At 43.9% G+C, this 26,797-nt stretch overlaps 1 protein-coding gene across 6 annotated transcripts in view; it reads left to right on the plus strand.

Annotated features, from left to right (window-relative positions):
* Positions 1-26,797, plus strand: part of TNIK (TRAF2 and NCK interacting kinase) — a 302,103-nt gene that overhangs the window by 35,621 nt on the left and 239,685 nt on the right. For all 6 annotated transcript variants that reach the window (XM_074963574.1, XM_074963569.1, XM_074963575.1 and 3 more), the window contains exon 2: positions 16,297-16,362. In XM_074963574.1, coding sequence (XP_074819675.1) covers positions 16,297-16,362 — 66 coding nt within the window. The remainder of the gene's footprint in view (positions 1-16,296; positions 16,363-26,797) is intronic.

The following is a 26,797-nucleotide window of genomic DNA, read 5'->3' on the forward strand; positions in this document are numbered from 1 at the left end:
CCCCTGAATAGATATGTGGGCACAGTTGGCAACGGGCTTTGTTGCAAGGATAGGTTCCTGGGTTAGTGGTTCTGTTGTGTGGTGTGTGGTTGCTGGTGAGTATTTGCTTCAGGTTGGGGGGCTGTCTGTAGGCAAGGACTGGCCTGTCTCCCAAGATTTGTGAGAGTGTTGGGTCATCCTTCAGGATAGGTTGTAGATCCTTAATAATGCGTTGGAGGGGTTTTAGTTGGAGGCTGAAGGTGACGGCTAGTGGCGTTCTGTTATTTTCTTTGTTAGGCCTGTCCTGTAGTAGGTGACTTCTGGGAACTCTTCTGGCTCTATCAATCTGTTTCTTCACTTCCACAGGTGGGTATTGTAGTTGTAAGAATGCTTGATAGAGATCTTGTAGGTGTTTGTCTCTGTCTGAGGGGTTGGAGCAAATGCGGTTGTATCGCAGAGCTTGGCTGTAGACAATGGATCGTGTGGTGTGGTCAGGGTGAAAGCTGGAGGCATGTAGGTAGGAATAGCAGTCAGTAGGCTTCCGGTATAGGGTGGTGTTTATGTGACCATCGTTTATTAGCACTGTAGTGTCCAGGAAGTGGATCTCTTGTGTGGACTGGTCCAGGCTGAGGTTGATGGTGGGATGGAAATTGTTGAAATCATGGTGGAATTCCTCAAGGGCTTCTTTTCCATGGGTCCAGATGATGAAGATGTCATCAATATAGCGCAAGTAGAGTAGGGGCGATAGGGGACGAGCGCTGAGGAAGCGTTGTTCTAAATCAGCCATAAAAATGTTGGCATACTGTGTGGCCATGCGGGTACCCATAGCAGTGCCGCTGATCTGAAGGTATACATTGTCCTCAAAATAGTTATGGGTAAGGACAAAGTCACAAAGTTCAGCCACCAGGTTAGCCGTGACATTATCGGGGATAGTGTTCTTGACGCCTTGTAGTCCATCTTTGTGTGTTAACGTTCTTGTTAAACCCTGGATTTGTGCTGGAAATGGCCCACCTTGATTATCATACACAATGTAATGAGAGTGGTCACTTTGGATAAGCTATTACCAGCAGGAGAGTGAGTTTGTATGTGGGGGGTGGGGGTGAGAAAACCTGGATTTGTGCTGGAAATGGCCCACCTTGATTATCATACACATTGTAAGGAGAGTGATCACTTTAGATAAGATATTACCAGCAGGAGAGTGGGGTGGGAGGAGGTATTTTTTCATGCTTTTTGTGTGTATATAATAAGATCTTCTACACTTTCCACAGCATGCATCCGATGAAGTGAGCTGTAGCTCACGAAAGCTTATGCTCAAATAAATTGGTTAGTCTCTAAGGTGCCACAAGTCCTCCTTTTCTTTTTGCGAATACAGACTAACACGGCTGTTACTCTGAAACCTGTAAACAATTCAGTGTAACCTGCTCTCCGGATTGTCCTTTTTTGGAGCTATTGCTACTAGGGTTATCTGATCCCTTCCTGGTAACCAGCTGTTATGGTGCCTGTAGTGAGGTGTTGATGAAAGGTGACAGGCTGGGGGAGAACTATTTGAAAATGCTAATTGTAAGATATCAGAGATGTGAAAACTGGGCTAGTGTGACAAACCCATCTGAATCCAGGGTGAAAGTGATCAGATGTTAAAAGAAAACAAAAACATTCACGCATTTTCCTCTAACTCCTCAGCACAATACAAGGATTTGTCAACATAATGGCAAATAATTTAAATTAGAACGTATCCATTTTTAAGGAGAAAAATGGACCTGCTTCGTTTAAAGAGGCTAGCCATCCTGTGACAGGCACTGAAATAAGTGACCTAACTTTCATGGGTGCTGTACACCTATCACCCCATAGACTTCAATAAGGCAACCCCGATTAAATATTGACTTTGACGCCTTACTTCCAGTGCCCAAACTTGAAAATTTTTGGCCTACATCAGGCATCTTACAGGTTTTTCAAGTGGCTAGAGGACTTAGCTATGGTACATCTCAGTGGAGTTCTGAGGCGTGAGTGTATTGTTGGTCAATGGGATGCTAGGGTGAAAAGTGCTATAGAACTGGAAAGCATGATTGTTATTGTAAGTACCTAGGTGTCCAAGAGCGTCTTGTCAGTAACTGCATGAATTCCTGCCACACTCACACTTCTGACGTGTGGTCTCTAGTTAGTCTCAGTGACAGGTGTTACAATGTGTTTGGGTAGTAAACACCAAATGCATTTTTGAACACAAGTTCTTAAATGTAGGGCTTTAAAAATGTGCTCTTCTCTCTCACACAATCTCTCTTGCACACACCTTAGAAAAGGAGACCTGATTGTTCCATGCTGGGGTAACTCCATTGACCTCAATGATGTTGCACTGGTGTAAGCAAATATGGCCCAAAGCCTTCTCCTGCTCATGTTGAAGTCCAGGGCAAAACTGCCACTGATTCAGTGGCCCCGAGTTTTTGATACATATCCCTGAGGCTGGATGGTCAGAACACTTAGTGCCAATCGCAGATATGTATTGAGAACCCGCCTGGCTTTCTCTTTAGCGCCTAAACAGATCAATTTAAAGGTAAGAAATCTCCCATTGTCAGTCATTCCAATGTCCATCAATCTGTCCATAACTAACAAAAGAGAAGGGAGCAGTGGAGCACGAAAAGACAAGGAATGCATTCAGTGGGAAAATCCTAGACAGGGGCCCTTAGCACTCTGGTACCAAAGGCTTCAGAGCTGATGCAATGATTTGTAAAGATATGAACGAGTTTTCAAGCTACCACGTCTATAGGCAGACACAAGCCTGAGTTGTTTGGCAGTCTGAATTGCTGACTGCCTATATTGGAATGATGCTCCATTTGATGTGGGATCTTGGCCTTACTCAGCTTTAAAATGTACCTTCCTGTTTTGAGAAGTACTGTTTAGAAGCTGTTTCTGTAATTAATTAATCCATTTCCTTTTGGAAGCCTTAAACCTTTGACTGAATATACCAGTAGGTAGCAATTTCAATTCGGTGAAAGTGTTTGTTGGCTAATATGAAACTGTTATTTCTCAGAGGGACAAGATCTAAACGTTTATGAATAATATCTTATCAGTATGAGACTGCAGATAATGTCTTCTCAGTGAAGAAAGCTTCCAGCTTCTGTTCTCTTAATATGAGCCTGACATCAATTAGCATGGCACAGTACTACTGTTGGTTTGTTTCGATCATTTTGGGACCCTAGATTGAATTTGTAATTCTGTCTCTCCAGCTTTTTATACACATGAGGCTTCGATTCAGCCATAAACCTAAGTATGTGATTTCTATGGAACTACTCTCATGTCTAAAGCCAGGCATGTGCTTAAGTAGCTGGCTAAATGGGACCACATTAATTTAGAATATTGCACTGAAAACATCAAAGGATCGCTTCACAATCTTGTTTTTGCTGACACCTTGTTTCTTCATGAGAGGATGGAATCCCATACAGAAATTCTGATGTTCTGGATGGAATCTTTTCCATGAACTGGAGGAAAGGGATATTGAATGATGAGACTATTCACAGGTACCATACCTAGCGGATATTCAGAGAGATTTCTCTGATTTACCAGGGGAAGCAGGTGGAATGAGAGAGAATGTTCTGATTTCTTTTTAAAGAACTGGTCAGAACTAAAATAAAGAATTTGAAGAAACTAATCCTCTAAGATTATGCTAAATATGTCTGTTAGGATTTACAATTAGTACCATGGTGTCCTGGTAGATAACATGGGCTGGATTTTTATCTTGGTTACACTCACTCCAATGAAGTTCATCTGGAGTTAAACTAAAATGATTGAGATTAGAATCAGATATGAAATCTCTAGCGAGCATCACCACCTTGTTGTAGACCTTGTGCTACAGATATTAAAATTGGCCCCTTACTTCATAAAAGTGTTGAGAAGAAACAGCCCCCTCTGCCACCTCCTACTTGTTTCCGCTACCACAATTTTGTCCCCATTCTGGCATAAGGTGGTCAGGTTTTTTTAAATTAAGACTGTTACCATTTTAAATGGTTTTCTAGCCATCTGTTTTTTGTATAGAGGACTTTACCCGCAGAAACACTTCATGATTTTCAGTGCAGACATACCGAGCCAAATGATCAGCTGGTGTAACTGGGATAGCTCAGGCTGTGGTCTGTCTACAGCAGTGTGTATGTAGGATTTTGGTTTTATAATTTCAGTGTTTGATTCCAGTCCCATGCACATAAATGGTTGTATGTTCTCATGCCGCCTCCTAATGGAGGGCCGGCAGAGCATGGCCTTTATATTGATTTTAGTAGGAAGCAGAAACTGGGTCAGAAACCTTCCTGACCCTACTTTGCTAGCAGAAATTCTGCTCTACACCCGTGCATGCTGGGCAGCTAGAATTTGGCCTCTGCTATTCCTGCTCCCGGATAGTTATTTTGCTTCCAATCCAGATATGAACATATTATTTACAATGCTGAGCTTGTGTCCAGCACCGGACAAGTGACAGATGAAGGAAATCTTCCATCTTCTCTCTCTTCCGATTGAATTACTTTTCCAGTAAAAACCTAACATCTATATTCACTCTGATTAGCTCTGCTGTTCCCAACAACCAGCGGATCTGGACGACTTGGAAAGGAAGGAAGGCTACAGCATTATTTTACATAGGATCTCCATTCCAGCATGAAGTTAGGGGAGGGCTGAGGTAGAGACCATCAACATGTGTCTCAGGAAGACGGAGTGGACAAAGCAGAAGATGAGTCTTCCTGAGATGCTGAAGCGGAATGATTGAAATAGACGGAGAGGTCCGTTTACACGTCTGACAGCAGGGACAGAACTTTTTTTTCTCTCTTACTGCTTGTCTGCACGGTGAGTGTAGCAAGCCGAGGTGTGAATAGTAATCTAGCCTTGTCAATAGTCTGGAAACACTATTTAAGGTGCTATTTCATGATGAATGTTTTCATTTGGGATCTGGAGCCAGGCAAGAGTACTGTTTGTTTTTTTTTAAATATATATTTTTATATATATAATGTATATATACACATACACATTAAACAGTGCATTCCTTATTACTATTTCAAATAAAGCATTTTGTATTGCTTGAGTAATCATGAGGTGCAGTAGTCTATGGATTGATAATTACTGGCATAAGTCTCTGGGTGGGTGGGCAAAGGGGGAAAATACTGAGCTGGGAGAAGGGGAAATAAGATTGAGCACTCTCTGTGAACAGGACCCAGTGGTCCAATGTGGTTCTGCTTCATTATTCAGCTTATAGTCAAAGCAAAATACTGAAAAATGGAAGGGTTTATGTTCAGGAAGCCCTACTGAGGGGGGGTGAGAGGACTTAAAGCTAGAAAAGAATCCAGGATCTCTGCTTGTGGCAAAACATTGGCTGGTTTTCTTATTGCTTTCCTTGCTGCTCTCTGCCCGTTACTGGAAGGGATGTTAGCCAGGAATACCTTGGAGACAGAGGCAACTGGCCATGTACTAACCCATGTTGCAGTGCATTTGAAAATCCTCCACTTTTTCCTTAAGTCACATACCGTTATGGGCAGCTATACTGAGAAGCTTTGGAGCTTGCTGTGCTAACTCTCATGACTTCCTCACGTTCCCATTATGTTTATATTTGTGCATGCTGGGAAAAGCCACAGTTAAGCAAGGTGAATGGGTTAATGCAGTGGTTCCCAAACTTGTCCTGCTGCTTGTGCAGGGAAAGCCCCTGGAGGGCCGGGCCGGTTTGTTTACCTGTCGCGTCCGCAGGTTCGACCGATCGCGGCTCTCAGTGGCCGGCCACGGTTCGCTGCTCCAGGCCAATGGGAGCTGCTGGAAACGGCAGCCAGTACGTCCCTCCCACGCCGCTTCCAGCAGCTCCCATTGGCCTGAAGCAGTGAACCGCAGCCACTGGGAGCTGCAATTGGCCGAACCTGTGGACACGGCAGGTAAACAAACTGGCCCGGCCCGGCCCTCCAGGGGCTTTCCCTGCACAAGCGGTGGAAGACGTTTGGGAACCACTGGGTTAATGCATAAATAGAGGCAACAGCAGGTGACTTCTTAGACTATGAGGCAGGTGTGGATTCTGTTGCCCACGAGATGTCTGGGAGACATCAATGCTTGGTACCAGCCAGCCCAAGCTATCTGAATTCACCACCATGAGGAATGCCTCAAACATATCTACTTGGCTTCAGGAAAACAATTTGGGGGGGAAAGTAACAAAGTTAGGGCCCAATCCTGCAGTTCTTCATCACACAATCTCTCTCCTGGATTGCACCAGGGCTACTTATATAGGGGCTGCAAGATGAGGTCTCTAGTGATTAAAGTGTGGTGGGGACAAGTATTAAAACTGATCAGTGTGGAAAGACTGGGGAAATCAAAATACGACATAATTAAGGAATCGCAGACTGCAACTCCAGCAACCCCCTGTTCCCCAAGCACACAAGAAAAGGAGCGGTTAATGTGGCTTCAGGAGGACTTGGCAAGGAGGTCTGTTAAGCTGCTGAACAGTGAGATGTGGTGGAAGCTCTGTTGCTTTGGACACTTAACTGACTGAACAATGTACTAGTGAATGTACTGTGAGTAAAAACCCCCACACTGGCACAGGAATGCCCTAAGTTGCTTAAGTAAGAGAGGAGTCCTATTTAATTTGTTTAATTTACTTTGGACAGATAGGATGGATGGATGTGTTGAGATGGCCATTAAACTTGCTGAAGGAGAAAAGGATTTTAAAAATAAATAAAGCAAGCCAAGGGCATTAGATTGGAAATCTCCCTTCCCCCACTTAGGCTGACATGTGGTGTAACCAGGAAAGTCACTCCTTGATGGCTGCTCGATATACCACATTGTATCACCAATACCATGTGATTAAACAGAACATATTCTTGGTAAGGTCTTCTCATTCCTTTGAATTAACAAGACTCCCCTCTTGGCTGGAGTTTAATGAGCTAATGCAGTGTTTCTTCCTTCAAGCGATCTAGTACAGTTTAACAAAATCTCCTGTGTCAAAAGAAAACATTCACTGTTTCATGCTAAGCTCTGTGACACTTACCAGAGATTATGGCTCTCCCATGAATGTGAACTGGCTGAATACTGTGACATTACCATTAATTTACAAGAGCCAACTGTTCTGTAAAATGACCCTTTCTCTGGTGCTTCCCAAACTTGGAACACTGTTCTTATGACTACAGTTACCAGCCTAACCACAGGCACCTGTTGACAGGTAGAGACAGCTGGATCTAAAATCTAGATTTCTTTTTAAGTTAGCTGGTTGATGATGCCTAGTTTTTGAAAACATTTCCTATCCATTTAAAAAAAGAAAAGGAGTACTTGTGGCACCTTAGAGACTAACCAATTTATTTGAGCATAAGCTTTCGTGAGCTACAGCTCACTTCATCATTCTTCTTTTTGCGAATACAGACTAACACAGCTGTTACTCTGAAACCTATCCATTTAAAGGGAGCACATATTGTAGACAGAGGTGCATCAAATCATGGTATTTTGAAATGTTAGGAACACAGGCTGGTGTTAACCTTACTGAAGGTGAGTGCAGATTCTATTGCAATGGAATTGCCTCAGCCAATCTGCATGGGGTGCTAGTGAGTTACTGACCCATAACTGTTCACTTATTTCACAATTATGCAGTTCCTTGCTCTGATTGGCTGAAGGAATATAAAATTTGCATAATGACTGTAGTTATCTCCATACTTCAGCTGGGGGCCATTATTAGCCCATTCAGAGCAGAGGAATAACTGTGTAGTGATTATGCAAATCCCTTCATTCTGATTTATTTCCCCATCTATACAGCCACAGCAATAATGATTGAATCGGTGTCTCTCATGCTCTCCACTCATCCCCACCTAGCCCCTTCTAATACAGTTTAAAGGAGTCATTCCTGGGGTGGGGGGGGGGAGGATATGGGGAGAAGATGAGCCTCCTTCAAGGAACATGGAGGAGGTTGGGCTATAGAGTGGGGGTGATCAGATGGGCAAGGGACAGCATTAGATGCAGTAATGTTTGTTGCAGACATCTACATAGGGAGTTCTGAGGGCAGTAGCTAACTGAGCACTGGAGTTTAAAGGATGCAGAACATGCTCCAGTATAATAATGACTTCAAGGTACTGTTTGCTAATTCAGTAATAACCATATCCAGCACTGATAAACACCTGCAGCCTTCGGCTCTGAGTTTACTTAGCCCAGAATATGCTTCTTACCTTGTAAACAGGAAGCACCCTTGAGTTATCATTTAAATAACAAATTGGTTAGCAGTTGGTTCCTTCGTGTCTTTTAATTATTGAAATCTTGCAGTACAGTCACAGGTGGTGTGTGTGGATTTTTTCCCCCTTTAATTCTGCTGGGGTCGGGATTACACAGAGCTGAACTCTTCCTGCTGTGAATTCTTCTGCTGCTAGTGTCTTACTGATTAGTTTTCTCCTTTTGAAGAACTTCATGTTTGGTTTTGTCACTAAAGTTTGAATAGACTCTGCTTTATCATTTACACACAGACGTTCTGAAATTCCTTTCATTATACTATAGTTTTAAAAGTACTTTCACTTTTTGCTAAATGGCAACTTTTTTTTGTTACGTTTCCCTCCTCCCCCCCCCCCCACCTGCCCACCCCACTTTCTGGTGTTCCTGTGCCAGTTCTCATTGAAGTCTGGGATTTTTTACCATTGACTTTAAAGGGAGAGCAAGATCAGGCCCTGTGTCAAAAGCGTAACGGGCGTTTCCTTAGTTCCAGAATGTGTCTGTCTTCTCAGTCCCGGAGCAATGCATTGTTCGCAACCCCAGTTTGAAAGCTATGGAGACTCAGTAAAGCATGAAAGGCAGAACACTGTGCTGTATGGGTATGGAATGGGCTGCTTGCTCTACCTGAGTTTGGAGAGCTGAGTACAGGCACATGCCATTACATATGGTATTTAATTTCTGGCTGGTGGTTCTTCATGCCTTTTAAACATTTTGCTAGAGATCTCTGGGCCAAATTTTGCTCTTGTTGGTATAAATCCAGAATAACTCATTGTCTTCAATGAGCCTCTCTCATGGCAGTGCTGTACTGGTTAAGGACTCAGTTCTGAAAACCCTTGGATATGAGTTGTCCTGCTGTGATCAATGAAATCATAGGCGTCAACTTCTCCTGGTGCCGGTGAGTGCTCGCACCCCCATTCCCCTCCCCCATTCCAACCCCTTCCCCAAAGTCCCTGCCCCAGCTCTGCCCCCTCCCTGCCCCTATTGGACCCCTTCCCCAAATCTCTACCCTGGCCCCATCTCTTCCCCGCCTCCTCCCCTAAGCGCGCCGTATTCCAGCTCCTCCCCCGTCCCTCCCACAGCTTGTTATGCCGCGAAACAGCTGTTTCGTGGCGGCAAGCCTGGGAGGAGAAGCAGGGATGCCGCACGCTCAGGGGAGGAGGTGGAGGTGAGCTGGGGAGGGGGAGTGGGGCGGGGAGCTTGGCTGCCGGTGGATGCAGAGCACCCGCCAATTTTTCCCTGTGGGTGCTCCAGCCCCGGAGCACCCACAGAGTGGGCGCCTATGAATGAAATGTTTGTTCAGGTAAAATTACTCCTGTAATTCTGCAGGCCTGGACCCATGCAGTATATGACAGAGTTAACAGCAGTGTCATTAGGAGGAGCGGCCTGGTTAATGCTTGAAGCAGCGGTGGGCAAACAATTTGGCCTGAGGACCACATCTGCATATGGAAATTGTATGGTGGGCCATGAATGCTCACAAAATTGGGGATTGGGGTGCAGGAGGTGGTGAGGGCTTTGGCTCGGGGTGTGGGTTCTGGGGTGGGGCTGGGGATGAGGAGTTGGGGGTGCAGGAGGGTGCTCCGGCTGGGACTGAGGGATTCGGAGGGGGGGGGATCAGGGCTGGGGCAGGGGGTTGGGGCACAGGAGGGCGGTTAGGGGTGCAGGCTCTGGGTTGCATTTACCTCAAACAGCTCCCAGAAGCAGCAGCAAGTCTCCCCTCCGGCTCCTGCGCAGAAAGGAGGGTCTGTGTGCTGCTCCATCCACAGACACCACCCCTGCAGCTCCCATTGGCCACAGTTGCTGGCCAATGGGAGCTGCGGAGGCAGTGTGTGGAGCCCCCTGGCTGCCCCTATGTGTAGGAGGTGGAGCGGAGACATGCCGCTGCTTCCAGGAGCTGCGCAGAGCCCCGGCATGCACAGAGCTGGGCAAGCCGCCAACTCTGTTCCCCAGCTGGAGCTCAAGGGCCAGATTAAAACATCTGAAGGGCTGGATGTGGCCCTTGTGCTGTACTTTGCCCACCCCTGGCTTAAAGCATATGTTTAAATGCAAAACCTTAGGTTAATTCAACCTGTTTGGGAACAGTGCCTTACATAGTGTAACCAAACAAAGTAACAATGTAACAAATCTTGTATCATTCATGTGCATATTGTAATTATGTCTATCTTATGTGAGAGGCAGTGTGGTCTAGTCACTGAATAGAACATTAGTATGTATAGGAACTGTGAGCCCTGAGATCTATTCTCAGTTGTGCCAGTGACCTGTTGTGTGACCTTGGACAAGTAACTTCACCTCTCTTTGTCTCAGTTTTCCCTCCCATCTTTTGGTCTATGTAGACAGTAAGTTCTTTGGGGAAGGGACTATCTCGATGTGTTTGTACACAGTTAAGCACAATGTGCCCTTTGCTGTTACAATAATACAGATAACGGGCTTTTTTCCCAAAGTGAAATGTGGAGTCTAAGTTACTTGTGCACAAAAAGTCTATTTTTTAAAAAATTGGAAAGATTGATTTTCCTCCAACTTTGCCTAACTGATTTGATTTTTACTTTGTGTGTGCATGCACATGCTGAGGACAAGCCTGGAAGTTTTACTTAAAGAACTTTTTGAGAGTTTGGAGCATGTGAAAATGGGAGTTTGTGGTCACCGCTGAGTTGCAGCCTTAACAATAGCTTTTCCTGATCGTGAAAGCTCCAACCGGCAGAAATATACATTGTCAAAGGAACAACTGCAAGGACTCAGCAGATTTCAGATGTTGATTGTGTAATTTCTGTCATCGCCATTGTTATTTCAGTCTCAAGGCCATTTGGTAAAGGCTGGGGAGAGGGGACGGGGCGGGGGAATAGGTATTAGCAAGAGGGTAAAAGTGAGCCTTGGAACACTTGCCTGTAATGAGCTTTTTTTGGTGGGGAGGGGAAAATCAATGACTTGCCAAATGGAATATAGTACATCACTGTAAGCAGCAGAGAGTGCAAGTTCCATTATCTGTGAAACACTGTCCAAATTCTGGACTGGTGTCCCAGTCCATTTTTTCCTCTGAATAATTTAAAGGCCCCTGTTTTAATTCATCCATATTTCATTCCTTAATATCAGTTCCACTTTCCCAAGCTGCTGTTGCTCTCTGCTACATTCCTGCGTTATCTCTACCATATCGGTCAAGACTTTCAGTGATGACCAATTTGCATTGCAGCCCTGGGAAAGAAATGGTAACAATGTTTTGTCTGATATGGGAGAGCCAGTGTATCCCACATCAGTTATTAAGATGCAAAAGCTCTTCACTGCATAAGAGACAATTTAGAGCCTCTGTGGACAGAAAGAGATTTCCTTTCTTCCCTCCCTCCCCTGGTGTATATCTTATTGAAAGGCAGGCTAACAAAATATTACTGCTCCACACACACTTAATGAAAAGTCTCTTCAAAATGCAGAAAAATCATTGTTCCTGCCAATTGCAGGCTGCATTGGGAAGAGCAGGGCCAAGGAACGGCATAACCTTTGCCTGAATAGAGACTAGTCTCTGTTTTAATTTTGTGAATAACTAACATTCCAGTCATGTTGCTATGGCTACACTGAAATTGTAACTCTCTGGGCCAGCAGTAGAGAGAGATGCCAAGTCAATTGAGGATGTAAGAACCAGGAGACAAAAATAGCTTTTGGCCTGAGAGGTGCACAGGTAAGAGCCAGGGTGGCCAAATGTGGCTGACAGGGGGAGCGGTATGGTAAAGTCTGTGCCGTATCTTTAGTACAGAGGGGCAGCCCCTGTGCCATCTTGCTTCAGTCACCAGGAAGCTGCCTAGATCACCATGGGTCATGTGACTGCTACAGGCTGATGGAAAAACTAGTTTCAGAGTAGCAGCCGTGTTAGTCTGTATTCACAAAAAGAAAAGGAGGACTTGTGGCACCTTAGAGACGAGCAAATTTAAGTGAGCTGTAACTCACAAAAGCTTATGCTCAAATAAATTTGTTAGTCTCTAAGGTGCCACAAGTCCTCCTTTTCTTTTTGGAAAAACTAGTGTTTGTAACCTACTCTGCATTCAGGGCTGCCAGGTGTCCTGAAGTTTGTGAGACATTTGTACAGCTGACAGCCTGGTAATGCCTGCCTGCAACCCAGCTGAGATCTCATACCTGTGGCTGAGCTGCAGGGACGAGGCTTCTGCTGCTTGTCCTATTCACTGGGGGCCCATACGGAGCTAGCTCTGCAGGGAGCCAGACAGCCACTCAGCCTCCCCTCACTGCATAAGTCACTGGATCCCAGTGGGGAAGGAGCAACTGGAAGCAGCATCACAGCAGCAGGGCTCAATATTGGCCATAGGCGCACTCTGCTGATCCTCCAGCTTCTTGTATCCCCACTCAGCCCTCTCACAAGCTACCCATCCACCTACCCCACGAGCCCTGCCATCCACTGATACCTTGCCACCTGCTATAGCCACAGCTGTCCAGTTTTGTGAAGCTCCATATTCTACTCCACCACTGCTTGGGACAGGACACGTTGACTTTGAACTGAAGTTTCTGTGCAAATTAGCTCACTAATTTGCACGAAAGTCGCATGGAGTTGCACAAACCTTGGCAGCCTTGCAAATCATGCAAAGTAGAAATGGCCTTCAGGCTGCTAGCAAGTTGCTAACATGGCCCTCAGTTTGGCCTTGGGGGCGGGGGGACTGGACAAAGCTCCTGAAAATGTACTGTTGGGAACAATCCAACTTTGATGTGGACTTGACTCGCTGCCTCATTGGGTCTTTTCCATCTGTAACTTCTGTGAACATTTTACAGTAGTGTAAGCACAGTGGGGTTTTGTTTTGTTTTTAAATTTCACATTGAATATTTATCCATAGCACGTGAAAAAACCTCTTCCAGGGTTGTTTCAGCGAGAGCACTGAGCAAAATAACTCCTGGGAAGCAGAACTTGAAAATAAACAGCAGCTGCCATCTATTTTCCTGTTCCTTGACTTCTGTTTATAAGAACCTAGTGCACTAATGGCTCCGAGTTCCATTTTCACTGATGTAAAGAACACTGCTTTGTCAGCTTTGGGATGTGCAGAGTGGCAGCCTTTGCAAGAGATTGGTAATTTCAGTTCAGTCTCCTGTACTCTTTGCATTGCAGCAGCACTCCAGCCTCTGTGATCTAGCTCCTCTGGGAGCCTCTTTGCTTGCTTCTTCCAAACCAGGCATATCCCTGACAGCGCTGTGGCCCTGGTGGCGGGAAATATAAAAAAGCCTTCTCTTGTACCTCTTACAGTGTGGGGTGTGGCATGGCTATCTCAGATCTTCCTCAACAGGAGCACATGCTTAGCATACCGCTGATCATGTTCAGGGTAGGAATGTCTGTGGTACAGCCGTGTGTCTTGTACTGTGGTCTTTACGTACAGTATATGCGAACACTTGGAATCCAAAGAATTCCAACCCTGGCTATCAAGTATCTGCCATCATGGCTAAGCAACAGCTAAAGGCAAGATGTAGGTCTAAAAATACTGAAACAGTAGAAAGGAATTATTTAGCATAACAAAATGGAGGGGGGGGAGTTTTGGAGAGGTGTGTGCTGTGGGGCTGGGTGGGTGGAATGAGATCGTGTTATGAAAGGGAAAACATTATGGTGATTATTACAAATAACTTCCAAGGAATGAGTTGCTTTGGACTGGAATGGTCTCCAAAAGGAAGTGGTGGAAGCTCCTTTGCTTGGGATATTTAACACTAGACCATACCAAACACTAGTAAATGTACAGTAAGGAACAATCCTGCACTGACAGAGATGGACTAGCTGATCTAATGGGTAGTTTCCTTTTCTTACTCCAATTCATTTGCAGGCTACCCCGGGCATTATTAATGTTTTTTTCCCCTCTTCTCTCACCTGGTCACAAGGGGTATGGATCAGCATACCTAAAAGATGCCTTTAGCTATGACATGTAGTCTGCAGATCTCTGATTCAGGCCATAAGTCTCAAACCCACCATGGTGGTGATATTGCTCTTCTGCCTCCCCGGGAAAGCATCCAGAATTTGGTTTTTCCTTCCTGGCACAGAGATTCTCTTCTATACCTCTGTCTTCCCAGACTGATTGTGGCAATTCTTAACTTGCTAGCATGCCAAATTGTTTGAGTACTAGCCAGAAAATTATACAAAATCCAGAAGCTGATGTTCTGACTGGTGCAAAGGAAGTTCCCATCAGGTAACCCTCATTTCATCCTACTCTTTGAAAACACCAAAACCAAAATTCCTAATTTCCACCCACCTACACCCCTCCTCTCCCTATATATATAACTGTAATGAGTACAGGAGTTAAGGTATGAAGGACCCACTCTGGGTTTGTGAGGCCCTACGTGAAGAAACATCACCAAAGACCCACTTGGTTCCCTGCTGTTTGGTTTGTCAGGCTCCACTTCTCTTGCACATGTCCTCTCTTGCACTTTCCACTCAAGCTGTTGCAATCACCCACTTTTCTGAAGGTTGGTAGCGTCTGGTGACCTATATGCATCAGGAACCCAGGAGTAGAGCCAGAGCACAACTTCCTAAATGGGGAAAGGAGAAGGGAAGTTAAGGAATTACTTCTCCCTCATGGCATGCAGACACCATGGTCAGATGGGATCACAGCCAGGAAACCAAGGCTCGTGCTTTGGCAGGCAGTCCTGGATCAGAGTATAAGAGTGATACAGGGCTCCTTGAAAAGAGGGTCCTGTTAATTGTGCAGACCTATGTATAGGGAGCCCATAAAGCCAGGGCCAGCAGTACCTTGCAATTCTAACATGTGAGCTGTTAACCAAGGGATATTAACATGATTGTTTTCTCCCTTTCTCATCAAGCTCAGTCTGTTACAAAGGGGAACTTGATTAGAATCCTGCTCAGTTTCCCTCTGCAGCCAGCTCTGTGTATTAGAAACCTTGACTCAAAAAGGAAACTGACCTGTTAACCCATTACTACCTCTTTACACTCAGCACTTGCCAAAAAGATGGGGCATGAGGAGGAGACTGATGCAAAAGATGGGTAGGACTGCATTTGGCTGTAATTCTATTTTCTGTGTATCACACCTTCAGATGTAAGCAATCTGTGCCCTCTGGAGGAATTCAAGACGGAGGATCTACCGTGACAGACCTGCAGTGTCTCTCATGGAGATGTTGACTCTTTCTCTTTTTTAATTCTGCTAAAATAAAAGTAATATAGCGGGAAAGTCCACATTTTGCTCTTTGTGGGTCTGAGGCAACTGCCACTATAGGAGTCAGTGTTTAGCTGTTAATGCACTAGCTTCTCGATAGTCATTAGCTACTGACCTCAGGAATAGAACTATGCAAAATAATTCTCTGTGAAAACAGACACCACTCAAAACTAGCCTGACTTCATGTTTTATTACAGAATCAAACCCCAGACCAGGTTGGTAGAAATATTGGCTAGGGGTTTATAAACCTTTTAGTTTGCAAAGCTTACACGATTTTGAAGCAGTTTTAGGTTCTGGAGCTAGGAGAAAGTTGGTGGCTCCAACAGAACTCAGTGTAGAGATTTTTGAGATAATTTGAACCCTAAACTTTACATTCAGTGTGGGAGCAGTGAGGGGACATGAATCCACATAGATTAAAACCAGATAAAACGTGTGCACCAACCCTTCCTTATGAGAACCCAGCATGCTTTACAAGACTCTCTAATCAGGCAGAGTCTCTTTTCTTGTTTAACTGAAGATGTATTTATTTTAATTGACCATAGAATAAGTGGTGATTTGATTATCTGTAGAATGCACACTGAGTGTTCAAGTTTCCGTGCATACATAAGTGACCATAAAAATACAGCGTAGAGTCTGCAGTGAGCAGTAAATGAACAGCACTAGTACACTTGAGCACCATCTTGACAACTATTTCTAAGGGCCAGATATTGCAAATGCTTAGTACAAGGCATAGCGCCTATAACCACGAGTAGTTCCGCTATCTGGGAAGTAAGCATTGTGCTATCTGGTAATCGTTCACTGGATCAGACCCTAAGGAACTACTGAATCACTTACCCTTCCATTTAATATCAACATAATGCTGCTAATACATGGGCAGATTAAAGGCACTCTTAAGCAGCTGTCAGTGAAATGTGGACTTCATTCCAACCAAATGTTCCTTTTGAGTAAACTTGCAAATGTTCATTAAATTTTTTTAAAATTTTCTGTTTTTTTTTTCTTTTAGGATCCTGCAGGTATCTTTGAACTGGTGGAACTTGTTGGCAATGGAACATATGGGCAAGTCTATAAGGTAAGGTCTCTGAATGTGTCTGCAGCAATTATGATTTCCTGGTACATGAGTTTACATATTAGAATGCTCTGTGCTTATCTACATTACACTAGATCAGTTTCAAAGCTGAACAGCAATCTAGATGGTGCAGTAGTTTAATACATTAGTCTGTCACTTCTAGAGAGCTGAATTTGGAACTAGACTGGTTGACAAATGAAATGAGTTTGGTTTTAATTTAGTCCCCCATCCACATTGCAGAACTAGTGTAAAATCTGACTCATTCTGCCAATCTGTACTTAGCAAAGGGCAACTGCAAGAAAGGAACTTCAAAGTCTGGAAGCTTGGTTTAAAATTCTTCTTAATATTGCAAATGGTTCTCAATCAAATCCCTGGAAACTTCACTGAAAGTTGTTTTCAGATTCTACATGGGACTATGCTAACTAATAGTCCCTCTGGTTCAACTTTTCTAAGGGCCTCTAAGGGCTTATCTACACTTACTGGGCGATCAATGCATCGGCGGTCGATTTAGGGGTCTAGGGAAGCCCTGCTAAATCAACCGCAGATTGTTCTCCCGTCGACTCCTGTACTCCACCGGATCGAGAAGAGTGAGGGGAGTTGACGGGAGAGCATCTCCCACTGACATCACGTAGTGTGGACCCTGCAGTAAATAGGTCTAAGCTACGTCGACTTGAGTTACGTTATTCACGTAACTCAAATTGCGTAGCTTAGATCGACTTTTCCCTTTAGTGTAGACAAGGCCTAAGTGTACACACCCGATTTATACACAGAATCTGTATTTGCATGTGCAGCTCAGATCGTTGTGAACAAAGTTAGTGAATTGGTGTGCACAAATTCACTTTTGATTGTGCAAATAAGTGGTCTCTCTCTCTTTTTTTTTTTTTTTTTGGCACACTCCCAATCAGTCACTTGGAAAACATGGTACTTGCTGTCATGCACTGGCAAACACCAAGCTTCCCCCAAATCAAGAGAGGAAGGGAGGAAAAGTTTGTTTTAAAAGCTGTCAGGAAATATTTTTTCTGAATTCTGGCTTCCACATCATCCCATTGCTGTAGGCTAATCCCTTTAATCTGATGATAGAATTTGGATGAACTGAGGATGAACTGAAACTTCTGGAGTTAAAAGTGTGTGGATTTCTAAACTGGAATAAATACAAACCTTACCAAGGTTATATTCTGGTGACTCTTCCTCTGTTATTTTTTTTTGACGGTGTGTTTGCATTAAGTTGATGATGATACACTGTTTTTATTTCCATTGTTCTTCCTGAATCATCAAGGCCAAGAGCATTAGTTGGATGCTGAAACTGTTTTTCTCAGATGGTAAAATAAGTGTAGAGTTTGACCTTATTTTAACATGTGCATATTTCTAACAAGCAGTGGAAACTATGTGACTATAACATCCCTTCAGAAGCTTAATGCTTCTATGGAAAAGCAGGGAAACTACACATACTTTACACTCTTCTTCACACAATTCTGTTGTTTGTGTTTCCTGTCAAAATATTTGATTTTTAAGAGTCCAGTTATCTGAAGCAGAAAACTCTAAAATTGTTCACACTCGGTTTTCCAGGGGTAAGAGATTTTGATCATTTCAGTGTGTGACCCTTTTTCACTTCTGCACAAAGCATCTCATTAACTGTTTGTTTGCAATCAGAGTGCTCAGATTAGTTTAAAATCAAAATGATGCAGAACGCTTCACATGGTTTCATTGCAAACAAGGTTGTGGTCTTCGAAGAGACTATTATGCTGAAACCAAAACTACAGGCCTAAATATCTACATGCTAGAAAGAAGTTTGCATCTAAATATGAACTCTCTGGCTTGGTCACCCATCTAGTTTAGACTGAGATTTTCTTTTCACGCATTTGAAGACGAGAAGGGACCCCTGTGATCATCTAGTCTGACCTCCTGTATAACACAGGCCATAGAACTTCCCCAAAATAATTCTTTTTTGATTAGAGCATATCTTCTTTTTAAAGTCAAGACTGTTTTTTTTAAATTGCCAGTCATGGAGAATCCACCATAATCCTTGGTAAATTGTTCCAATGGTTAATTACACTCAAACTCAAGCCTCAAAACAAAATTTAAGTGATGTGAACCAGAGTAACTGCTACTATGAAACATAACTGATGGTTAGTGGTGTCAGTTCTGGACAGTTGGGGAGAAATAAGATCTTGATGGGCATTCCATCAGAATCTTCCTGGCAAAATGCTGTATGTGTCTTTTGCAACCGGACAAAGAAACAGATCGCTAGAAGATCTCCAAAGATGCTTTGACCTTTTGGCTTCCTCTAAATTATTTTCTGGAGATGCCACTACACAAGAATAATCTGCCGCAGTTTGGATACCTAATTTGGTGTAATGAAGATTAGAACCCATGTAATCACCCTCAAGGTTGACTTCTTTAGAAAAAGATCATATGTGCTAGTCCAAAAGAAATTATTTTTGAGACACATTATGGCCCATGTTATACAGAATGTCAAAGTAGGGGATCAGCTTCACCATTCTGGCCTGGGAATCTATGAAATGTCTGAATTCTATTAAATTCTAGTAGCTTTGGAGTAACTCCCATTAACTCCCTGAATTCAGCCCTGTGCAATAGGCACAGCAGAGTAAACTTGGAATAGCAGAATTTGGCCCATGTTTCCAAATGCAAGCGAATGATGGATGCGTGGTTCACTGCAGTTCAATGCATTTTTGTGCTCAGTGCAGGTAGTTAGGGGTGAGCAGATGGCAGGATTTTTATTCCATGAAGTCTCATGAGGTTTGTTCAATTGTTTCTGTCTATTTTGTAAAACTAGCTGGCCTGAACCTGAAATATTTCTGAACTGCGCATGTCTAATGGACACACTAATACAGGTTGTGCTGTTGAGTAAAATAGATTTTCAAATTTGCCAGTGTTTATCTGAATCTGAACTCTCCTTTTTAGATCCAAAACAGAAATTCTGCTTGGCTCTCATAGTTATTACTACTATATCTGTAGCCTCTCGTCCCCCCCTAAAATTTGTGCATGTTTTGACTGTAAAGCCTGGCCTACACTAGGAAGTTTGGTTGGTGTAACACCATTGCTCAGGGGTGTGAAAAATCCATACCCATTAATCACACAGTTAAAACAACCTAACCTGATGGTGTAGACAGTGGTAATTCGATGGGAGATTTTTTCTGTTGACCTAGCTATTGCCTCTCGGGGAGGTGGATTACCTATGCTGATGGGAGAAGCCCTCCCGTCAGCATTGGTAGTGTCTTCGCTAAAGCGCTACCGTGGCACTGCTGCAGTGCTTTATGTGTAGACAAGCCCAGAGCCTTAATACTGGACCCAAAAAGGCATCTCATGGTAGCATCCTCTTGCTTGCTGGAATAGGATCTCCTTTTTGTCTTGCTCCATGTGCCTGATGTGTAAATCCATTCTAACCAGGCCTTGCAGTTCTGTGGCTCCATTGCATACATAGAAAATTATTTTAAAAAATAAACATTCAAAGAAAACATGTTTTAAAGGGAGCACCTGTTTTGTGCACTTCAATTGGTGGAGACAATTGATCTTGTTAAAATAAATAGCAGAAGTAGGGGTGATTTTTTCCCTCACTGTAGGTCAGACAATGGAGCACTTGTACTCGCTCTGGAGCACTTGTATGAACAGCCCAAGGGGTCTGCTCCTGTGAATAAGTGTTTGCCATCATCAGTAAGTATTCCTTGGGCTTGCTCTTTATCATCTGACACCCAACCGGTAATGCAGCTCATAATCCAAAGGGGTTGTGAGCTGGTTTATTAGTCTGCTTGATCACATGAGGCCATATTCTGTACTTGGGACCAAATTCTGCCATTGAATTCAGTACTTACACCAGAAGAGAATTTGGCTGTAATTCTACAGGGTGTTTGAAACACCCATTGAGATTGCTGGGTGCTGGGTAAAGGGTAGGATATGGTACAGAATGTTTGAGGCAGAATTTTGTATTCTAGTGGCTGGAGTAAGGGAATGGGGGATCACGAGATGTCCGTTCCTGCTAGAGCTATTGTGGAAGCATGGCATAGGCGCAGTTTGACTTCTATATTGAGGGGGAAGCTCCAGTCAGGCCAATGGAGCCGCGCATGGGAGAGGGAGGGAATTCCGCACCTGCCTGAGGCTCGCAGTTTGGGGGGGGGCAATGCCCCTCCGGCCCCTCTCCCCCAAACTATGCCCAAGGAGCTTGTTGAAAGTCAATTAACCTCCCGCTGGCTCCAACTACCCCTCTATAAAATGAGAATGACGATGCTCACCAGCCTTTGGAAAGTGCTTGGAGAAGGTGGCATGTAAGTGCAAAGTATGTTGGTTCCCTTGGTGGGAGGTTCTCAGTTTGGATTGTTGGCGGTGCAGTGAAGCAGTGCTCCAGCTTGACTAGGCCGGAGCTGACTGTCAAACAGCCAAACCCCTATTCATGATGACATTTCTAATCACCAAAATAATCGCATTTTAAAATCGCTTCTCAGGCTTACATTGTTTTAAAAAAAAAACAAACCCCACAGTGGCTGTAGCCATTGACTCTACCAACCTTGAGGCTCTGTACCAACCTAGCAAGGGCTCAGGACAGAGGATTTGTATGTGATGCGTTAGTTTGAAATTAATAGTTGACACGTAAGTAGTGTGGATTTGTAGCCCACTCAGCATTTGAGATCTTGCATTTGCATTCACTTAAGGAATTGTTGGTGTTGGACCCCAACACTTTTGACAAGTGTTTCATTGTACAGGCTACCTGTAATAGAGTAAATCTTAAGAGTGCTTCCTCCTTACAAAGGAAAGCAAGGAGTTTGTGAGAGAGAAAATAAAGGAGTTTATGGAATCTATTATGCATCTGATTTCCCGCCTGCCTGGCTCCTGAAAGCTTAAATCTCCAGCTGATTAGTGGATGCTCTCTAGTTTCCTGCCTTAGGGCCCGGTCCGGTGAAATGCTGGGCACCTCATGCAAAGGGCTGAGTGGCCTAAACTCTGCTGATTTCAACTGAATTTTCTGGCTGCACTAGAGAATCTCCCCCAACTTCTTCTTTTCAGTTGTGAGGAGGGCCTCCTTCCTTTTCCACCTTTCTGTCTTGTATCCCCTTCTCTCTTTGCTGTAACCATCAATACCAGCCAGGGCCGGCTCTAGGCACCAGCAAAACAAGCAGGTGCTCGGGGCAGCCCATTTCTAGGGGCGGCATTCCGGCGCATGCCATGCTCCCCTGAATGCGCCGCAGCCGCTCCGCTTCTCCCCCCTCCCTCCCCGGCGCGGGAGCAGGGATCAGTCTGTGAACTCAAGAGCAAGACCCTTGCTCAGGGGCACAAGCTAGGGCGGGAGGCTCCATGAACATCAGCGCCACCATGGAGTACCCATATAAGTGTGAGCCACAGTCTGGTCCTAAAAGTGACCTACATATAAGGATTACCTGAATGATAGATTAGTAAGAAGGATTTTTCTAGTCATGTATCTCTCTATTAACTGCAACAGGCCACTGGAAGCTTTCAGCTACAAATAATTTCAGGGGCACGGGGGTGTCAGTAAATCCACATGCACTGCATAGCTTTCTCTCTCTCTCTCTCTGTAGTGGTGGTTGTTTTAATGAGAAACCACTTCAGTGGTGGCTGATCTCTTCAATTGAACTGCAAGAGCTTCTTTATTTTTCTAATAATTCTGTGTCTAATGGAACAGATTTTAGAATAATTTTGAAAGGGAGCTACTTAGTCTATTTAAGATGAGGTTATTGTTTTGTGTTTAATTCTGTCATCTTGAATACATGAATACAATTAATTGGTCTTAAAATAATCAGCCATTGACTCATTGTTTTGCTGCTTACACTTCTATATTCAGTCAACTATGTGCTAAGATAATGGAAACACCTTTGAAGAGTTCTATATTATCTGAAATATTTGACCTCCTATACAGTGCCGTTACAATTTAAGGTGAACAAACATGTTAATTAGAACTGGTGAAAATTCTAGGCAACAAATTTTCTTACCTGTGGAAAGTAGGAGAAATTATTTAACCTTGAGGAGCGTTCATTTCATGGGATATTCCTCTTGTACATCACACCACTATCTTACATATAACTAACATTTCTGCATTGCATTGCCTTTTTGTGGTGCTGTGGTCTCTGGTGTCCAGCTTGGGACTCCCTTCCCCACTGCTGTACTACATAACTAGACCATGTACACAGCTGCAGGTTGGGAAGAGCATGCAGAGGTTACAGTATTGCCCACCCCTTTCATTCTGGGATGCCTTCTCTTTTTTATCCTGAAATAATGCCATTCCTTCTCCCACCTATCAGTTGCCAAGTAACTCTAAGAACAATACCCATATGACTTGTAGCTTTTAGATCTCATAACACTCTAATTTAGAAGACAGAATAAACTGTGAAACAGCTTAGTGATTAGATGGCATTTACCAGCTAATTAAACAATCAATAGTTACTGTGTAATTATAGACTTATTCCACAGCACAGTAGTTTGTACCCTGCAAGATAAAGCAATGCTGAAGTTCTAAATGTAGGGCAAAATCCCGAGTGCCCTAAGGACTGCAGCATTTGGTTCAGAATATAAATGCTGTGAAGCCCCTGGAGTGGATAACATACATGCAGAACTAGTTAAAAGTGGTGGAGAGGCACCCGATGTGACTTCTGGAGTCTGGAAGATGGCCCAGGACTGGGGGACGGTCCCTGATGGTTCCTGTTCTTCCAAAGAAGTACCTGATGGTTTGTGAAAACTATGGCACAATCTCATTATTGACACGTCCTCGCAAAATACTGCTTCACCTCATCTTGAAGAGGATTGTACCCAAGATAGAGAACTTTTTGGCTGAAGAACAAGCCTGGTTTGGACCCAGAAGAGAGATAGTCGAGCAAATGTTCAATCTGCATGAGCTATACGAGAAGGTGCTGGAGAATGATGGGAAGGTGGTCCATGACTTCATAGATTCTGTCAAGGCATTCAATAGCATATGGCACAAACCTCTTTGGGTAATTCTGCAGCTGGCTGGAGCTGGTGAAAATGTAATAAGACTGCTACAAAATCTTGAAAGATGCACAATGGCCTTGGTGTTTTGTGGGGCATGAGTGGAGTAGTTTCACCTGAGAATAAGTGTCAGGCAGCCCTGCCTGACAATCACCAACTATCTTCAATGGTTATATTGAAGAAATCTTAAGAGGAGTCACTGATGGAAAGCTACAGGAGGGCCTACCAAAAATTAGTTGTCTGTGCTTCATTGATATTAACCTGATTAGATTGTTTGCAAGGAGAGGTTCAAAAATTGCTAGAATGAGAAGTGGTGGAAGCAGAGAATTTCAGTGTAAAAATATCATCTGAAAAGACAAAGACAATGGTTACATAAGTCTGTTGAAAAGGCAAAGATATTCCTCCCCAAATCTGAGGAGGCAATGGAGTGTGAGCACTTTAAATACCTGGGTAGCATGCTTACAAGGGATGCTAAACATCACTTAGAGATCTGACCGAATTGGACTTGTGACCACTGCTCTAGGACACAACCACATTTAGAGAAGTTAAGGTATTACTTGGAAGTGTAAAATGAAATTGCTATCGTCTCTTTTTTGCTATATGTGAGATGTGGATGCTGAGGAAACGGGACATTCAGAGGCTTGCTGCCTTTGAATTGAAATGCTACAGGCAATTGCTGCACATCAGCTATACCCCAAATTTACAACGTAACCAGAGTCATACCTAACATCAAGACAATCAGACAAAAACCCCTTGACTTTGTGGCACTTGAGGGTCAGATGAGCAGAGGAAGATTGCTGAAGCAACTTTTGCAGGGACTAACACTGGGGCAGGGGACATCCACGGTGAGTGGCTCTGTGATGTAGCTGACTGGATGGAATGAAGGCTGTGTGAAAACCACAAAATGTTGACGATTGCTGGGCAATGACTCCTGTGAGTTTTATCTCTTGTTCATGGTGATGTGACTTTATGGTGCTTTTGCACTATGAGAATAACTAAGTACTATCCTCCTAAATATATTTGGGAAGAAGTATGTGAGACAAGTATAAAATACTTATTTCTATATATCGCATATGTAAACTAGAATTCTGTATAACAAACAGAGTTAAGTTTACTCAGACTTCTTTACTGTGTTTTCTCTCTCTCTCTCTTTTTTTTTTTTTTTTTTGGGTAGGGGTAGGTATAAAGCTAAATGCTGCTGTAACAAAGGGTCTGATTTGTTTGCCTTTTGATCCTGCATGACAAACCTTTTTGAATGAGGCTCTCCCACTCCCCATGCAGAAAATGTGTCCGCCCCCTCTTCAACAGCACACGTGGAGGGCTCTTGGCTGGTCCAGGGATCTACCTGGTAGGATACTGCAGGCGGTGGATGAGCCAGCGAAGAAGTGGGCAGGTCAGAGGGAAGCGCACTACTGACCACCTGCACCCTGTGGGGGTTCCCCCACCAATGCCATGCAGCCTCAGGTGGTGGCTTATTGTTCTTGGGCTGCATAGTAAAATAGTGTACACGTTTCCTTTGTTTCTATCTTGCTACAGGAAAGCACATCTGAGTTCAAAAATGATGATGTGCATTTGCCCCACCATATACAGTGGATGCCGGTTATTGTCAGTCCTGATTATTGACATCTTTGAGTTATTAGCAACACTTTGCTGGCAACCAATCCTCTCTTGTTTTAATGTTAATGGGATTCAGATATTAGCAACTGTCATGTCGCTTTTTTTTTTTTTTCTGTGTAGCCTTGTGGGCCCCCAGTGCCTCCACTCCCCACGGAAAGCTCTGGAATCTGGGTTGCAGCTTCCCTCCCACTCTGCAATGCCAGGACTCCTGTTATCTCTTGTGTAGGCAGCGGGTCTCCAGCCGTGGGGCCACCCTGTGCTGCTCTCCTGGGCATGGGAAGAGAGGCTAGAGGCAGGGCAGTGTGCTGGATGGCAGCTTTCCATGGGGAGCAGGGGTGTTGGGGGGGGGGGGCAGTGGGCCTGTGGGAAGGCACAATACGTCTCCCTGTGCTCTCCAGTGTGCATCTTGCCCTGGCACCAGGGGCCCAGGCTCGGAGCATCCCTATGTTTCCTTCGCTGGCTGTTGCCCTGTAGCCCAGGAAAGCTAAATCCCAGCTCGTTTTCCCCCTGGCAGCAGCCTGGCAAACCTGCCTTTCAAATATTTGCAACCTCCAGATAATGGCAACTCTTTTCTGGGAACCGAGATGCCGCTAATGAACAGAATCCACTGTATGCACCTTGTGTTGTGAGAATTCCTTTCAAACATGCTACTCTTTCCTTATACCAGGTCTTTGCCAAACTACAGTGCTCAGCCCCATGAAATCCATGGGACTACTCACAGTAGTAATGCTAAGCACGTATGTTAGTGTTTGCCCTACAACTTAGGCTGAGTGGTAGTTATTCCTCTGTTCAGCCATTTGCTCCCTATATTGCTGTTGTGGGTAGGCAAACGGCATCCCGCTTAGCCACAACAATACAACATATTGAATTTAGTTAATTGGATGTGTCTTTAGAATGATCTTTCTGTCCAGATTATCACCTGTGGCTATGTTAAAGGTGTCTAATACAGAATGTATTTACTAGCCCCCTGAATGCCTATCTACAGGAATAGGAATCATGTCTTATAGGAATGGATATCCAATGGAAAGGGTTATTTTTAAAATGATTTGAGTGATACAATATCTATTCACTTTGATCACATACTCAGAGGAGGCTGTCTTTTAAAATACCAACAATTCTTCTTGTTTATCACTTGTTTGTTTAAGCAGTTAAAGGTGTGCATGACTCTCTACAGAGCAAGCAAAAGGTCCTCATCCAAGGTGCGTTCAATCTGCCACAGCCATAACAAAAACAGTTCTGGCTAACCCAAGTGGGGAGGGACCAGGGTTACAAGAGTTAGATTATGTGTTGTGTTTAGATTACAATCTGATCTTTAAAAAGAAAAGGAGAACTTGTGGTACCTTAGAGATGAACAAATTTATTTGAGCATAAGCTTTCGTGAGCTACAGCTCACTTCATCGGATGCAATCACTGTATTTTCCACTGAATGCATCCGATGAAGTGAGCTGTAGCTCACGAAAGCTTATGCTCAAATAAATTTGTTAGTCTCTAAGGTGCCACAAGTCCTCCTTTTCTTTTTGAGGATACAGACTAACGCGGCTGCTACTCTGAATCCTATCTTTAGTTCCTCTTTAGTTTTTAGGTCAGAGTTAGAAAACTACATGAAAGAGAAGGACACATCTTTATACTTCTTCTGTATAGTGCACCTAGAGTGGGGGGTGTGTGTGTGTGTATGTGTGTGTATAAATATATATAGGGTGTGTGTGGTCAATAGTTTTTGGTGGTTTCCTTTAGATGAGTGGAAAAAGAGTTACTGTACAGCACAAAATTATTATGACCCAAGGGGATTGTGTGTGTGTGTGTGTGTGTGCGCGCGCGCGCATGCATTTGGCCCAGTCTAACTTTACTTGGGCAGGTTGTATGTGTGTGTTGT

This window comes from Natator depressus, chromosome 9 (assembly GCF_965152275.1).
Source record: "Natator depressus isolate rNatDep1 chromosome 9, rNatDep2.hap1, whole genome shotgun sequence".
In the NCBI taxonomy this organism is placed as follows: Eukaryota; Metazoa; Chordata; order Testudines; family Cheloniidae; genus Natator; species Natator depressus.